This window comes from Delphinapterus leucas, chromosome 2 (assembly GCF_059928025.1).
Source record: "Delphinapterus leucas isolate spDelLeu-1000000601 "Yukka" chromosome 2, BTC_Dleu_Yukka2, whole genome shotgun sequence".
Lineage (NCBI taxonomy): Eukaryota > Metazoa > Chordata > Mammalia > Artiodactyla > Monodontidae > Delphinapterus > Delphinapterus leucas.
The window spans coordinates 179916013-179934041 of NC_143130.1; the positions used below are offsets into that span (position 1 = coordinate 179916013).

An 18029-nucleotide genomic window follows, 5' to 3' on the forward strand; every position below is an offset into this window, starting at 1 on the left:
AAGAGGACGTGAGTGGAAAAGGTGGTCAAATCCACATGGAGCCTGGACTCCAGTTAATAGTGACGTGCCCAGGTCAGCCTCTGAGTAGTGACAGATGGACTGCGGGTGGAAGGCGTTCGCGTCTGGGAGGGGTGCACGGAACGTCTGTTCTGTCTTCGCTGCTCTTCCTAAATTTCAGATTACTCAAAGCAGAAAGTTCATTAAACACTATGACACAGGCTGGAACAAAATATGGCACGTTGTTACTCTGGGGGGCACTCCTCAGGCTTCTGTGGGAACGTTGCAAACAGGGCGACAGTAGGGGCCGAGAGGGGCGGAAAGGGTGAAGGGGTCAGGTACATGGTGACCGGTGGTAACTGGACTTACTGTGCAGTGTATACAAGCACCGAATTATTCTTTTGTACCCCTGCAACTAACATACTGTCATGTACCAATTGTACCTCAATTGAAAAAACACACACAAGGGACTTCCCTGGTGGTCCAGTGGTTAAGAATCCTCCTTCCAATGCAGGGGACGTGGGTTCAATCCCTGGTCGGTGAACTAAGATCCCACATGCTGTGGGGCAACTAAGCCCATGTGCTCTAGAGCCTGCGTGCCACAACTACTAAGGCCACGTGCTCTGGAGCCCGTGTGCCACAACTAGAGAGAAGCTCGTGCTGCAGCGAAAGACCCCATGTGCCTCAACTAAGACCTGATGCAGCCAAATAAATAAATATTAAAAAAAATAAAGGAAGAAAAGACACACACAAAGTGAGAGGAACATATGGTCCTCCCTCGGTATCTGTGGGAGATTGGTTCCAAGACCCCCATCAGATACCAAAATCTGCAGAAGCTCAAGTCCCTTATATAAAATGGTGTAGTATTTGCATATAACCTGTACACACCACCCATACACTTTAGATGATCTCTGGATTACTTATAATACCTAATACAATGTAAACCCTATGTAAATAGTTGCCAGTGTATGGCAAATTCAGGTTTTGATTTTTGGAACTTCATGGAATTTTTTTTTTCTGAATGTTTTTGATCCAAGGTTGGTTGAATCCACAGATACAGAGGGCTTACTGGGTATGTGATACAAGTAGATTTTGAACAGTGTAACCCCATGGGTTAAACTATTAAATTTTAATAGAAGTTTAAAAAGTGTGCTTACACTGAAAAGTCTGAACCTTCCTTGCTGTTTTTTTTTCTGTTATTGCTTCTTAAATTATTGATAGTGGTTATTGGTGTTATTTGTGTCGTTTTGATAATTTCTTCCAGAAACGATACTGATGATAATCATGAAAATATGAAATCTGAATGCTTATGAATTATTTAAATGTGGAGTGGAATTCAATTATAGAAGAACCATATGAGTACGTTGCCATTTTATTTACAGATTAATATTCTCAGAGCTGCTATTAACAAGCTAGTGTGTGATGGACCAAATGGATCGATGTGTCTTGGGCCAGAAAGGATCACACAGTTGCAGGATAATGCTCGGCAGAAACTTTTAGGGTGAGTTGTGTGATGACAAGTTTTCTTTCTTAGCTGTCTAGATTGTGAATGCCTTGAATTGTTTATGAGACGTGATAGACTGATCCTCTGACGCGGGGCGGCAGCTAGAGGTGCCAGACGGAGGCACCAGCCACCTGTGTCCTGATCGTCAGCCAGGAGCCAGGCAGCAAGTAGGGGCGGCTTGAGAATGTGATAAAGAGACCCTTTCAAATGGCACAGGCAGGTCGGAGGGAAACCACAGTGGGCACCTCAGGGGGAAAGGGAGGGAAGGGGCCTGGGCTGTGGAGGCTGAGAGGCTGTGTGGAGAGGACCAACTTACAGGAGTGGGCCCCGCTGTCACGCTTCCCCCTCCCCCTCCGACACTTGCTGGGCTCTCCGTTGGCCAAACCCAATCCCAATCCCTAGGACAGGGGCTCTCGTTGGTGCAGCCTGTGAGCCCAGGTCAGCCTGGACAGCTCAGAGGAGGCCGAGAAGGGAGGACAGACATGGGGGAGGAGCAAACAGAAGGCTCCCGGCACATCCAGTCCTGCGTGAGAACAGGGAGCAGTGGACACCTTTCAGAAAGGTGTTAGATAAACAGAGCTGCCTTAGCCATTGTGATAAAGGCTGAAAATATTTTTACGTGAACTTTGTGTTGAAGTTTAACATACATACAGTGCACAGGTCATCTCAGTGTGTTTGCACGCAGTGAATGTGCCACGTGACCAGCAGCTGAGGGAAACCGTGTTATAAAACATAAGAAGTGCTCATAAAGCTAAAAGAAATCACCCAAAATGCATATGGGAAGGAGCGGCAGGTCACCAAATTGGCAGATGCTCCCTGTTCTTACACAGCTCTGCTCCCAATAGCACAGGACACCTTCTCGCCAGGAAGGACCAGTCACCTGGTGCTCCTTTGCCTCTCCTTATCCCCTCTCTCTCCACCCCCGACGAGGGTGGCCGTGTCCTGACTTGCTGTGCTCTGGGTAGGTGGGGGTTAGGGTAGCAGTTCAGTGGTTTTAGTAAGTTTGCGGACTTGTGCTAACCATCACCACAACTCAGCTTTACAACAGTTCTGTCATCCCCAAAAGTTCGCTTATAAATACCTTAGAACAGTTGTGGTGATAGTCACACAAATCTGTAAATTTACTAAAATTATTAAATTGTGTACTTAAATTAATTAGTTCTTGGTACGTACCTCAATAAAGCTGTTTTTAGAAACACAAGTTCTTACGTTTGTCAGCAACTCCTATTCCTGCCCCCACTCTGGGCAACCACTGAGCTGCTCTTGGTCTCCATAGATTTGCCTTCTCTGAAAATTTTATATAAATGGCATAATGTTTTTTTAAAAAAAAATCTGGCTTCTTTTATTGAGCATAATATGTTTGAGGTTCATCCGTGTTGTAACATGTTTGTTCTTTTTAACAACTGAATAATACTCCACTGTTTGTCTATGCCATATTTCCTTTATCCATCCATTCACCAGTTGATGAAATGGTTGGATTGTTTCCAGTATTTGGCTGTTATGAATAATGCTACTCTGGAAAGTCATGTAAAGTCTTTGACTGAACATATATTTTCTTCTCTCTCGGGTAGATATCTAGGAGTAGAATTGGTAGGTTGTATAGTAAGTTTATGTTAATTTTAAGAAATGGACAAACTGTTTTCCAAAGTGACTTGCGTATTACATTCCCACCAGCAACATATGACAGTTCCAGTCTCTTCACATCCTTGCCTGCACCTGGCATTGTCAGTGTATTTTTTGTTGTACTTAATCTAGTGGAGTTATGGTAGTATCTTATTATGGTTTTAATTTGCATTTCCTTAATAACTAATGATATAAAAGATCTTTTTATATCCTTATTAACCAGTCATACACCTTTTCTGGTGAAGTATCTTCAGATCTTTTCCCTGTTTTTTAATTGGCTTGATTGTCGTCTTATTGAGTTGTAGGAATTCTTTATAATGCTATAGCTAAAGGTCTCTTCCGAATTTGCAATTTGCAGATATTTTCCCCGTCACACAGCTTGTCTTTTCATTTTCTTAATGGCATATCCTAAAGAACACGTTATTAATTTTGATGGTGTCCACTTTAGCTTTTTTAAAAAAAATTTTATGCTTTTGGTGTTATATCTGAAAAATCTTTGCTAAACCCAACTTCACAGAAGAGTTTTCTTTCTCCTCTGTTTTCCTCTAATTCTTATATTTACTTATGGTACTGAGGTCTTTGATCCATTTTGAGATGATATTTGTATATGGTGTGACGTGTAAGAGTCTTAAGTTCATTTTTTCACATATGAACATCCAGTTGTTATAACATCATTTGCTGAAGAACTGTCTTTTCCCCCTCTGAATTGCCTTGGCACCTGTCAAAAATCAATTGGCCATAAATGTAAAGATTTATTTTTGAACTTTCCTATTTTCTGTTGATTTGTGTCTGTCTTTAATAGAAATTGGGTAGTGTTAGTCCTCATATTTTGTTCTTCTTTTTCAAAGTTGTTTTTTTACTCTTTTAGATCCTTTTACTTTCCATATAAAATTTAAGATCGTCTTGTTCATTTCTACAACAAACCTTGCAGGGGTTGTGATGGGGCTTGTATTGAATCTGTAGATCAGTTTGAGGAGAACTGCCATCTTAACAGTATTGAGTTGTACAATGCACTGAGCTGGAATGTCTGTTAGATATCCTTTAATTTCCCTTAACACTTTTTATGGTTTTCAAGTGTGCAGTATTTTGTTAAATTATTTCTATTTTAGTCTTTTTGATGCTATTGTGAATTTAAATTGTTTTCTTTATTTTTGCATTGTTCATTGCTAGAAATGAACAATTGATTTTTTTTTTTTTTTTTTTTGGCGGTACACGGGCCTCTCACTGTTGTGGCCTCTCCCATTGCGGAGCACAGGCTCCGGACGTGCAGGCTCAGCGGCCATGGCTCACGGGCCTAGCCGCTCCGCGGCATGTGGGATCTTCCCGGATCGGGGCACAAACCCGTGTCCCCTGCATCAGCAGGTGACTCTCAACCACTGCGCCACCAAGGAAGCTCGATTTTTATATATTGATCTTTTATCCTGTGACCTTGTTAAACCTGTTTGTTAGTGCCAGTAGTTTTTGTAGGTTCTTTAGGATTTCCTACATACAGGATCATATCTATGAATAAAGACAGTTTTACTGCTTCCTTTCCAATCTGTATGCTCTTAATTTCTTTTTCCTGTTTTATTACACTGGCTAGAACCCTCTGTATTGAGCTGAATAGAAGTGGTGAGAACATACATCTTTGCCTTGTTCCCAGTTTTGGGGAGAAAGCATCGTTTTTCACTACTAAGTATGTTAGCTGCAGGTTAGCTGCAGGGTTTTTTAGAGGCTCTTTATCAGGTTGAAGGAGTTACTTTCTATTCCTAGTTTGCTGAGAGCTTTCATAAGGAAAGAATGTCACATTTTGCCAAATGCCTTTTCTGTGTCTGTGAGATAATCATGTTTTTTTTCCTTTGATTTGTATGGTATATTACATTAATTGCTTTTTGGTTGTTAAAACTAGCCTGCATTCCCGGGCTGAATTCCACATAGTGTGTAATTCTTTTTATAAACTTGTTTTATTTTTATTTATTTTTAAAATTTATTTTTATTTTTGGCTGTGTTGAGTCTTCGTTGTTGCATGCGGACTTTCTCTGGTTGCAGCAAGTGGGGGCTACTCTTTGTTGCAGTGTGCGGGCTTCTCACTGCGGTGGCTTCTCTTGTTGCGGAGCTCTAGGCGTGCAGGCTCAGTAGCTGTGGCTCGCAGGCTCAGTAGCTGTGGCACACGAGCCTAGTTGCTCTGCAGCATATGGGATCTTCCCGGACCAGGGCTCAAACCTGTGTCCCCTGCGTTGGCAGGCGGATTCTTAACCACTGCGCCATGAGGGAAGTCCCTATAAACTTGTTTTATAGCAAACAAGTTAAAGGTTTTTAATAGGTTTTTGCTAAAGATTTTTCATCCGTTTTCATGAGGGTTATTGGTTTCACAAGATATCACAAGTTTTCTTGTGATATCTTTGTCTGATTTGGTATCAGAGTAGCACTGGCTTCATAGAATGAGTTAGGAGGTGTTTCCTGCTATTTTCTGAAAGAGTTTATATAAGATTGATATTTCTTTAAATATTTGATAGAAATTACTAATGAAATCATTTGAGCTTGGACTTCTCTTTGTGGGGGGATTTTAAATTACTAATTTCTTGTGTTTTAGGTCTGTTCAGATTTTCTTTCTTCTTAAGTCAGTTTAGCTTAGCTAAAGTTTATTACTTCTGTTGACCCCTTTAAAGAACTAACTTTTGGTTTTGTTGATTTTTCCCCCCCCTAGTGTTTAACTTTTTTCTGTTTCATTGATGTTCACTCTCATAATGATTATTCCCTTACTTCTGATTGCTTTGGGTTTAGCGTGCTCTTTTTCTAGTTTCATAACTTATAAGCTTAATTATTGTTTTGAGACCTTCTTTTCTGTTACAGACGTTCAAAGCTATACATTTCTCTCCGTTACTGTTTTTGCTGCATCCCATACTTCTTGATTTGTTGTATTTTGATTTTTATTCTTTGTAAAATATTCTCTAGTTTCCCTTGTGATTTCTTCTTTGACGGGTTATTTAGAAGTATATTGTTTAATTTTCAAGTACTTTGGGATTTTTCAACTTTTTAAAATGTTGATATATAATTTATTTCTGTGTAGGTATTATACATACTTGGAATGATTTCAGTCTTTCAGAATTTCTTTTAAAATTTATTGAGACTTTTTTTATGGCCTGACATACAGTCTTTCCTGGAAAATGGTCCATGTTCACTTGAGAAGAATGCACGTCTGTTGTTGGGTGGGCGTTTTGTAGATGTTGGGTGGATTGAGTTGGTGCTCTAGGACTCACTGTCTTTGCTGCTCTTCTCTCTAGTTCTGTAATGTTGAAACTGGGGTATTGAAATTTCTAACTAATCATTGAGTTATTTCTTTTTTCAAGTCTGTCAGCTTTTCTTTTATGTCCTTTGGGGCTCTGTTAGACACGTTTATGTTTATAATTTTTGTATCTTTCTGATGTATTAGCCCTTTCATCATTATGAAATCTTTTTATTCTAGTAATATTTCTTGTTTTAAAGTCTATTTTGTCTGATATTAATATAGCTACTCTGGCTTGGTTTTGTTACTGTTTGCATGGCATATCTTTTCCTATCCTTTTACTTATAACCTATTTGCATCTTTGAATTTTTATAAATGATTTTTCTGCCCTATTCCTGCTCTCCTCTCCTTTGGGACTCCCATTTTACATGTGTTTGTGTACAATTGATGTTGTCCCACTGATCTCTGAGGCTCTGGTCATTTTTCTTCAATCCTTTTTCTCTCTGTTGTTCAGATTAGTTAGCTTCTATTGATCTATCCTTAAGTTTACTGATTCTTTATTTGTCCATCTCACACCTGCAGATTTTGGTCTCCTACATAAGGAATTTTCCATTTTAGTTATTGTACCTTTCAACTCTAAAATTTCTCTTTGGTTCTGTGTATAGTTTTAAATTTTTATTGAGATTACCTTTGAGTCATTGCCATCATATTTTCCTTTATTTCTTTAAACACAGTTTGCTTTAAAGTCTTACCTGCTAAAACCACATCTGAGTCCACTCAATCAGCTTCTGTTGGCTGTTCTTTTTTTTATTCCTGAGTATGGGTCACACATTCCTGTTTCTTCACAAAATATCTCATAATTTTTGCTGAAAATTGGGCATTTTAGATAATGTAGTGTATTAATGTAGGGTTTTGATTACTCCCTGCAAAATTCTGCAGAATCAGTTTCCCCACTATGTTGTAAGGCCACTAATGCCTGTTTTTTTAATTCTCCTTTTTATTTTTCAGCCTGGCTTGTTAGGGGTCATCCTTGTGTCTGCATTGCTTAGTGCTCAGCCAATGACTAGTGAGAAGTTGTGCTTAAATACCTAAGTCATTAAGGCTTCTGCCCTCTGCTGGTGGGTCTCTGTGTGGGTCAGGTAGTACATCCAAAGTTCAGGCAGTTTTGAAATCTGGCTTTTATTTCTTGCCAGGGCTTTCCTGTGCGTGTATGCCACCTTCTAGTCGGCCAGGGCTGTGTGGCAGGCCAGGGGCCTTCGTAGGTCTCTGCTGCACGGGTGTGCGCAGCTTCTCCGTCAGCTAGGGAGTGTGTGGTGAGCCCGACTAGCCTCTGCGGCACTCGTTTCCAGGATCTCCCTCTTGCATTTCTGGATTGTCAGCTGGTCTGCTGCTGGCCCCAAGCAGGACCAGGGCAGAAGGCTCCCAGAGCTGTGGGCTTTCTCCATTTATTTCCTACTGAGGTTGCCATTTTTACTGACAGTGCTGCCAGGCATGAGGGTTTTTACTTTACCCTCTGCTCCAAATCAAGTAAATTCAGTCTGGCAGTGAAGATGCCTGTTTTCACCCTGGGAACACTAGGGTGCCAGGTTGAGCTGGTGGGGTGGGTGTGAGTGGTGGGTGTGAGTAGCCCCAGGCATGAATTCCACAGACTCCACTGTTGTTACCTGGAGTTCAGCAGTTTTTCGTGAATGAATGCTTCTGAATTTGCTTTTGGTTAATATCCAGAGTCTTCAGGCATGGTTTTTGGACGATTTTGTCTAGTTTTATAGTTGTTTGGGGGGGTAGTGCAAGATTTGCAGACTTCTTTACATTCTTATTGCTAGAATTCTCTATCTCTGCCTTTTTAAGCTGATGACATTTCCAACTTGTCATGGCTGCTTAAGAATAAATGGTATAAAAGATCCTTTTACATTTCCTAGAACTTGACTTGGTAACCCAGGCGACGTGTGGTAACGGAGCAGCTCCACTGGTTACTAGGGGAACACAGAAAACAAGGGTCAGTCTTATGGACCCACGTTGCTCCATTTTTTTTTGTTTTTGAATGTATAGGGGGTTAAAATATTCTCTGATCATAATTACATAAATTTTGACCTTTCAGAAACTTATTGGAGTTACAATTCTGAGGGAAAGTACATAGGATTTAAGTACAAAGTACATAGGATTTAAATCTCATTTTAAAAATCACAGTAGTGTTTTCAATTGCTAACGTATAATTAAGGTGACTTAAACTCTCTTTTTTTAAATTTTAGTTTGTTCTGTCCATTGAAACCAAGAGAGAAGATTGTTCCTAAGTGGCATGAAAAGCCATATGAGTGGAATCAGGTGAGTGAGAAATAGGTGGCCATGTGAGCAGCCTACCACCAGGATTGATGGGAACAGAGCTCTTGATGGATTCAGGGGCTCCAACAGGGTTGGTGGAGGATGCCCGGGGAGCAGAGGGAGCCTGGCGGCAAAGTGCGTGGTTCTTTGGTTAACGGGGCAGGGTCACAGGCCACACAGGCTGTTTCTGGATAGTATACTCTGTGTAATGTCTTGGTGAAAAATTAGACCTCAGGCTAATTATCCTTTAATTTTGGATAAAACAGGTATGAGTGTTTGGATAGGGTACATTGGTTGTTGTTGGAGTGGCTTGGAGACATCCACCTTCTCACTGTGCCCTCATATGGCAGAGAGAGTGGTGTCTCTCTGGTGTCTCTTCTTATAAGGGCATTAATCCCATCCTAATCCCATCATGGGAGCCCCACCGTCATGACCTCATCTAACCTGAATAACCTCGCAAAGGCCTCATCTCCAAATATCATCACATTGGGGATTCGGAAGACACAATTCAGTCCATAGCAGTTGTGAAGTAGGGCACGGCCCATATGGGGCACCTTGACATTTCCTGTCTGTAAGATTTAGAGTAAAATGTAACTTCAGGAAGGGAACTCAGGGAGGAGTTTGAAGCTTTAATCCTAGAGCCAAGGATGTCTTTATAAATAAACCAGCTGGGGCACTAGTTCCTCATTCCTTGGCAGTGGAAGTAGGCTACCACCCCTGGAGATGGTGTTGTCCCACTCTGAGTCTGGAAGTTACTTCTGCTGCGGAATGTTCCTTCTCTCCATGTGCTCCATGACTGGTTTCCCCTGTTAGAGCCCTAAGGACCAGTCCCTGGAGCCAGCTCCATCATGTGCACAGAGCTGTGCCCCAGCCACCTCTCCTACAGCCTCCACGGGGGTGTTTGAAGCTAATAGCAGGGCTTAATTGGAAAGCAGAATTTCATTCTGAGGTTGATGTGGTTTAGAAAACTTACATGCTTTAATGCCTCTGTTCACGTTTACTGTTCACAGTTACATAGGAAGGAATGTATGGGAGATTTCTGGGTAAAGATTGCCATATTATTAGGATGAATTTAAAGATGAAATAGCAGATATATAGTATTTATTGTTGTGAGAATAGAGAAGCATTCTGTAAATATTTTTGGAAAATTAAAAGAGTAGTTTCTGCCATCTTATGTGTCTATGTATATGTGTGTGTATAATTTTATTTGTTTTACTTTATGTCTAGAAAAGTCCCATTGCAGAGCCTGACTGGTCCTTTTGCCCCGACAGGTTGATCTGAAGCTGGTGATGGAGCAGGCGGACCGGGAGAGCAGCAGAGGGAAGAACACCTTTCTGTACCAGCTGCACAAACTGATCGTCCTCAGGTCCTAGACGGGATGCAGGCTGTACCCAGCCCTCCTGGGGGCCATGGAGGCCTGTTAAAGGCTCCACCCGCAGGCTGCCTCCCTCTGTCCACTCTGTCTGAAAGGCCTTCTCGGTCCCAGTTCCTTTCCTCTTCGGATGGTGGCTGGAAAGTGGTATTTCTGTTCAAGTGAAAGATTGGGAAAAGCCTAGTCTTTTCTAGAAACAGAAGATCACTGTATTAATAAACACTTTGGGAATAGTTATTCTGAAAGAAGACTTCATTTGGAAAAAGAGCTGTATTTTGCTTTCAATTTACTAAGGTAAATATAAGTGGCTAATTTTTCATGTAAGGTTCTAGAACATGCTTGTATGTTCTATTTTGTTACACTGGTTTAAACCTGGGGCACAGGAGAAACCAGGGCTCCCAGTGTACCACAAGGGGAAAGCAGTGTGTTTTTTCAAAACCATGTGCCATTTTCTAATTTTTTTTCCATGAAGGAAAATACCTAATTTTGGTAAAACTACTTCAGTTTTGTATATTTTAGGTTTCTACTTAAGTTAAATTCTTAGTCCACATTTTGGAAATTAGAGAGATTACCTGGTCACTAGTATATCTATGTTAAAACAATAAAAGCATTAGACTAAGTTTGTTTCTGACAGTTATTAGTCAGAGGAGATTAAAAGGTATTTCATTCTGAAAAAAATCCAAATAAAGGAATATAGACTTCTTTTTAAAAGTCAACTTTTGTCAGACAGGGTTTCACCAGAAAAGCAGAGCCACTGTAAATGCAGCAGTAAATGAGATCTGAGTTAGCTCTTACACGAGCGTGACAGGAGCTGGAGTGAAGGTCTGGAAGGGCCAGTGGGCGGATCGGAGAAATGGTCCACCTGAGCCGGCTGCTTACAGGCGGACAGTTTGAGGCTTGTGAGAGCACACATATTTGGTCAGCAACGTGGGGTCATGACCAGGAGCTCATGTAGAGAACTCGAAAACCACCCCGTCTAGGGGAGCTTCTGTAAACTGGGGGCCTGGCCAAGGGCTGTGCTGGGCCGGCAGCCAGGAAGCACGCTGGATGCTGAGTGTGCCGGCAGCAGCGGCTGCTCCCGACACGACCGTCTGAGCACATGGCCCCCACTTCACCTGTGCCCCAGTCTTGCTCAGCTGCTTCTGAGGCAGCCCAGAGCAGAAGCATTCCAGTGGGGGGTTTCTGGGGAATGCGCTTCCCACCTTTATGCAGGAGGTGGTGCTACCAAGCTAGCAACACACCATCCTTTGTTCAACTTTAAGGTTAAGATTTCACCTGCCTTGTGAAAAGAAGCAGGATATTTTGACCCTGCTGTTTGCTTTTTGCTTTGCCAGGTGGAAGTAGTTAGCCCATGTCTGCAGAGTGAGCACATTGTGGGGTTAGCAGTGCAGGAGGACAGACCTGAGCCGATGAGCACCCGTTCTGCTTGTTAGCTTTTGAATAAAAGTTCTGTGAATGGTTAAAAAATTAAATAGTACCAAAAGGCTTGTTTAAAAAAAGAAAAAAAAATACAGTTTTTTGATTTCTCTGGTTCTCACCCTCAAAGAAAACCATTCTAACTCTTACCTGTTTTGTTTTTTGGAATTGCCTCCATCTTGATAAGTACTTTATTAAGTAAATTATGCTTTTTCATGATTTCCGCTTTAGTCATTAATTAATTGCTGCTATAATAGATGAAGATTGAGCTCTTTCCATCTTTCTGTACCTTATTTTCCCCATCCCTCATACAGTCACGTCAATATTGCTGGTTAAATCAGTCATCAGTCTTTATAACATTAACTTTGTAAATATTATTTTCTGCAAAACCAGGTAGTGTATTTGATGGCATCTCCTTCCACATCACTTTAATTTAGAGGGTAATTGCCTTGCTTTTCATGTGCATAATTCTCTAGTCACATACTTTTAAACAGTTGTTTATTCTTAGAAAGTTATGTATTACTTGCTAAGTAAGTAACTTTATTTAAAAAGTTACTTAGGGGCTTCCCTGGTGGCGCGGTGGTTGAGAGTCCACCTGCTGATGCAGGGGGCACGGGTTCACGCCCCGGTCTGGGAGGGTCCCACGTGCCGCGGAGCAGCTGGGCCCGTGAGCCATGGCCGCTGGTCCTGCACGTCCGGAGCCTGTGCTCCACAGTGGGAGAGGCCGTGGCAGTGAGAGGCCCGCGTACCGCCAAAAAAAAAAAAAAAAAAAGTTAGTAATACATATCCGTGATGTGAAATGAAAAGGTTTTAAAGGGCAGGTAGGAAAAGTCTGTCTTCCCATCCCACCAGCGCTGAGCTCTCCTCTGAGGCGGCTGTGGTTTCTTCATTTGCACAGTCCTTCAGCGGGTGTTAATTAAGCACATACTGTGCCCCAGGCACTGGGGCAGGTGCTTACAGACACTGACACCCTCACGGAGCTGACCTCAGAGTGTGTATAGGCAAAGGATGGGCAACCAGGCAGGCAGTGGTAAGAGCTGTGAAGTCAGTTGAAGGGACTGAAGGGATGGGGCAGAAGGTGCCTGCTGTCTATAAAGGGCCCAGTGGTAAATGTCCTAGGCTCTGTGGGCCACGTGGTGTCTGTGCTGCTCGTCAGCTCTGCAGTTGTAGCTCAGAAGTTGTCGTAGGTGATACTTAAACAAATGAGTGGGCTGCATTCCAGAAAAAAAAAAATTTATAAAAACAAGTGTCAGACCATGGTTGTTGTTTTGCTGACCCTGCAGTAGAGGGCAGGGGCAGGTGCAGGGCAGTGACACTGTCCTGTAGACGGCAGTCAGGGAAAGCCTTTGTGATGGGGGGACAGCCAGTAGAGATCCCATCTGGGGATATCTGGGAAAAAGGTGTTCTGGGCAGAGGAAAATGTGCCCAGGCCCTGAGGAGGGAGCACATGCTTGGTGTATTTGGAGAGCCAGCCAGGAGGCTGGGGGCAAGGATGGTTAGGAGGGGACATTAGACAGAAGCCAGGTCTGGGACCGTGGGGCAGAGTCCAGCTTTTATTCTGAGTGAGGTGGCAGGCTCACAGAGGGGCTTGAGCAGTAGTACCGTGCCTCAACTGATTTTCTGAGAGAGACCATCCTGGCTGCTGCATGGGGCACAGGGTGAGATCACTGCAGGTAAGGCACAGGGAGAGACACTGGTGCTGAGAGCAGGTGGCCGGACTGGGGTGTGTTCCAGAGGGGAAGGAACACGAGGGAACAGGGTTGGATTTGAAAAATCAGAGAGGAAGAACGTTCTCAGGACGCCAGTGTAGTGGGCTGAACTTCCCCTCAAAGCCGTGTCCACATCTTAACCCCTGGGACTCTCTGGAAATGTGATCTTACTTGGAGAAAGGATCTGATTAGGTAAGTTAAGGATGCTGAGATGAGAAGATCATCCTGGATTTAGGGTAGGCCCTAAAGCCGATAATCAGCATCCTTATAACAGACACATAGAGGACCCAGAGGGAAGAGGCCATGTGAAGATGGAGGCAGAGATTGGAGCGATGTGGTCCTGAGGCAAGGACCACCCAGAGCCACCAGAGGCTGGAAGAGGCAGGGGGAACCTCCCCTAGAGCTGTGGGAAGAGTGGAACCCTGCTGGCCCCTTGCTCTCAGACTCCTGGCCTCCAGAGCTGTAGAGAATCCACTTCTGTCGTGTCAAGCCCCCAGTGTGTTACAGCAGTCACAGAAAGCTAAAAAATGGACACAACTGTCATCTTTCTAAGATCTAACACGGGAAAAAATGGCTCCAAAGAAATCCCACAGTGACAGAAGCTCTGACTAATGCAACTATAGATAGAACACACCTCCCCAAACATTCTCTGTTTAGAAAATTGAGCAGGGAATTTTACAGATTTAGTGAAATTCATTCCAGAAAATACTTTTTTCAGTGAAAATTTTCATTGTTGATATAATGCTAATTAATGTGTTTTAGATTCACAAACACTTTGTCAGAATGGTGTCAGAATGGCAGGCGAATGCCTTGTAGCTGAAACTTCCTGCCTGATGTCTAGTTGCTGCCCCTTCTCCCGTCCTCCGCCCTGTGGCATGCACGTCACCTCAGTGCTCAGATGCCTCTAGTCCAGCCTGGACGCGCCTTTGGCTGTCGTGTCACCACACAACCTTGCAGCCTGGGTCCCAGTGCCACGGGGCTATTTCTCATCATTTCCTGAGCATTGCATGTACTTGGGTATTCTGTCCGTGCACACAGTGTTCCTTCCGCTTGGATTGACTTCTACCCCTGCTTGCCCCGACTTCTGCCCCTGCTTGCCCCTGGTGAATTCCTCCTCTGCCTCTGTACACCCCCAGCGGTGCCCTTTGTACTGCAAAGCTGTCCGTAAGTCTCTGGACAGAATTAAGTATCCCGTCTCCTGGGTGGTCCAAGGATCTGCTTATGCTGCCAGAATTAAGTGGTTCGTTTATTCCACAAGCGTTTTTGGATTGCCTTTTGAGAGGTTAGGGTTGATGACCCCGCCCCTTAGTAAATGCTAAGAGAGGGGTTTCACATTATATGTCTCTTAAGGGTAGAATCTGTATTAATTTCTGAATCTGAAATACCTGACACCTACTTGGTATTCAAATACGGTTTGAATAGAACCCACCACAGCCTGGGGAGGGAGGGAGACAGGAGGGGAGGGGCTGAGGGGTGGCCCTGTGTTGAGAGGAGCAGGAGGGCCGCGGGCGGGGTGAAAGCCACGGGCATACACCCAGACAGTGCTCCTGCCTGTCCAGGCTTCTCCAGCAGGGAAACCCGATGGCACTGGCCAGTGCATGTGCCTCGAGGCAGCTGGCAAAGCCACCTCCTGTCACGGGGCTTATTGCCATGGAGATGTCAAAGTGCTGTGTTCAGATGTTAAGAGCGACTTGCTAAATGTGAAGTGGATTAGTGAATCCCAGCAGTTCTGACTTAGAAGTGCAGAAGGAGATTATCAACGTAAGTAGTTTTAGGAAGAGGCAGCTTTCTGGACAGGTGAATACCTGCTGGCACCAGGCACAGGGCGCTGGAGGTAGAAGTGAAGGAGGCTTCCTGCCCGCAAGAGCTCATGGTTTAGTGAGGAGACAGTGTTCAGGAGGAGCGTGGTCTGTGTTGTCACGGGGCAGCCGGGGCCGCAGGGGGCTCTTGTCGAGGGTGGGCCTTAGCCTGGTGCAGGTGGGCGTGGGGGGAGTCTCCCCAAACTCGGCGTTTCTGCTGAGCTTTGAGGACAGGTGGAGAGTCTGATGAGGAAACTGGTTGGGGCCCGGAGGGGCAGCTGTGTGAAGACGCTGGAATGCCTGCACGGTTGGGAGACTGAGCGGTTCTGGGAGGCTGAGTGGTTCTGGAAGGTTCCGGAAGGCTCAGGTGTAGGATCGAAGACAGGGAAACTAGCCCGAGGGGAGACTGAAGGGGTGGGGAGCAGCTGTTTTTCTGTCTGCCCTGCAGTACCTCCCCGACCCTGTCCTGAGAACTCTGGACACTGGACACCCCCTTCTGAGTATTGCTTCTCCTCCCAGGCCATCTGTGTGGTGGGCTCCATATTGATCCAGAAGTGGGCACCTGCCTTCACTGGACCACTATGCCCGTCAGGTTTTTAAATTGGAGATCAGGGCGTCAGGCCACTCTCGAGTGGCTGAAACGAGAAGGCCTGAAGCTCTGGAGTTCTCTTCCGTGGGGAGAAGGCCAGCCTGCTGCCTGAGTGATGGCTGAAGCCATCATGTCCAGAGAAGCAGGGATGGGAGGGGCAGGGGAGCTTGAAGGACATTTGAGTCCTTTGTTCTGGCCTCAGTCCTGCCCCTGGGGTCCGTGACACCGTCCAGAAGTCTAATAATAAACTCTGCTTGACAGGTAGGCTGGTTCAGGTTGGGGTTTGTCTGAGAGAATGCCAGCAGACAATGGAGTGTGGGGTTTTATAATGAAGGCAGCGCCTGCCAGCGAGGGGTGTTAAGCAGAGCAGTGACATGATAACGTCTGGACTGTAGATAATTCCGGCTTCAGGGTGATGAATAGATGGGATGAATAGGAGCAGAAAATGATGAGACCGACGACTGGGAGAACAGCTGCTCGGGCAGGAGGAGGGGACCTTCCAGGACCGAGGCAGGCAGGAGCTGGGGAGAGAGAAGAATGGATTTTCACACCCCTGAAGGAGGTAGGCTTAATGTATAACTGGGTGGTGAACAGTCTTCCGGGGTGGCCTTTAGCGTTTAATTTAGATAATTGGGTCAATGGCGACATCTTTTGCCAGGAAAACAACAGTTTTGGTGGAATGGGGAAGATTGTGGATTTGAGCTTGAATCACCCATGGGTAGTTGAGCAAAGATGTATAAGAAGCCGAGAGGTGTCTGGAGGTCAGGAGAGGCATCTGGGTGGAGGGAAGGGTCTTGGATGGAGCAATTTACAGGTGGTCACTGAACTATTTTATTTTTTCTCTTAGAATTTAATTTCCAAAACACGTCTGCAATTCCATCATGTGTCACCATCTTGGTGGCCACCAGCATCTCTGATCCAGTAACTTCCTGACCCAGTCTCTCCGTGGCTTCTGTTTTCCTCCGCTTCTGCCCATTCTTCCTTTTAGAAGTAGGGATCCGATCATAAAATTCAGTGTTCCACAGGCCTCCTGGGCCATGGTTAGTGTGTTGGGGAGATGGGGGAAGAAAACATCTTGGCGTGGGAAGTACTTGGACACTAGTCTTCACGTGATGGCCATGGTCACAAGGGCCGTGGAAGGGGGGGAGCCCTGAATGGGGACTTACAAACAAGCAAGGGGAGAGATGCAGTGGCTGCAACCTGGGCAGACCAGGAAACTGGGGAGGGAGTGGTCAGAGGCAGTCCCTTCGTGATGAGTAATAAACATGAAGGTGAAGGGAACAGAATCAAGTGTTAGTTATTACGTGGACTGAATTTTCCCACCAAAGGACAGGTACCTAAATAGAGCTGAGAAATAAACAAAACCCAGCTCTACACTACACAGCTAACACAGCTTCAAGTGTTTTAAGAGAACACACTTAAAGTGGTGAAAGTTGAAAATAAAGACGAGGGCAAAGATACCAGATAAATGAGAACAAAAAGCAGAATGTACAGCTAACATCGGACGAGGTGATGTTTAAGGTCAAGTGTGTTGAATTAAGAGGAATGTTATGTAATGTCAAAGGCACAATTAATGGTGTGTTAGGAACACGTGTGCACCAAGCAGCATAGTGATGGAGAGCCTGAACAGAAAGTTTCTGGAAATGCTGGGAGAATTTCATGCAAATACAGTGCTAATGGGTGATCTCGGAACACCTGGGTTCACTCCTGAGCATTCTAATTGACCAATTAGGATACAGAAATTAAATCATACAGTCAATAAAGCTGATATAATATGTATGTAGAATCCCGCAACCCTCACATTTCAAGTATCCTTTCTCTTAGGTTTGTGAAATGTTTACAAAAATAGATCATGTATGTGACTACAAAGAAACACTTTTTTTAAATCAGAGAATTTAAAGGCCACATTTTTTTGGTTATAATCCATTAAAGTTGGACATAAATAATAAAAAGGTGTCCCCCTCCTTTCCGAATTTTAACTGCTTGGAAATTAGAAAAAGAAGATGCACATATATAACTCGGATCAAAAGAAGAAATTAAAAGAAAAATCACAAACTGCCAAGAATGCAATGAAAAGATGCTCTGTGCTGAAATGTGTACGATTCTCAGGCTAAAAGAAAAAGGAACTAAGTATTCTTAAGAAATTAGACAAAGAAAAGCAATTGCTGGGACTTCCCTGGTGGTCCAGTGGGTAAGACTCTGTGCTCCCAGTGCAGGGGGCCTAGGTTTGATCCCTGATCGGGGAACTAGATCCCACATGCTGCACCTAAGAGTTCGCATGCCACAGCTAAAGATCCTGCATGCCACAATGAAGACCCGTTGCAGCCAAAATAAATAAAATATTAAAAAAAAATTTTTTTAATTGCTCGGAAGAGAAATATAGTAAAGATATAAAATCAGGAAATAGAAATTAATCAGGATAAATAAGTCCAAAAGCTGGTTTCATAAAAATAGATAAGCCCGTCACAAGTCTGACTAAGAGAAAAAATAACAACA

General features: G+C 44.0%; 1 protein-coding gene across 1 annotated transcript in view; it reads left to right on the forward strand.

Moving 5' to 3' along the window:
* The window catches only part of TDRD9 (tudor domain containing 9), a 124565-nt gene extending 112910 nt beyond the window's left edge, over positions 1 to 11655 (forward strand). Inside the window, exons 34-36 of the mRNA XM_089908266.1 lie at positions 1380 to 1498; positions 8579 to 8651; positions 9920 to 11655. Coding sequence (XP_089764392.1) covers positions 1380 to 1498; positions 8579 to 8651; positions 9920 to 10021 — 294 coding nt within the window. The 3' untranslated portion in view covers positions 10022 to 11655. The remainder of the gene's footprint in view (positions 1 to 1379; positions 1499 to 8578; positions 8652 to 9919) is intronic.
* The last annotated feature ends 6374 nt before the right edge of the window (positions 11656 to 18029 follow it).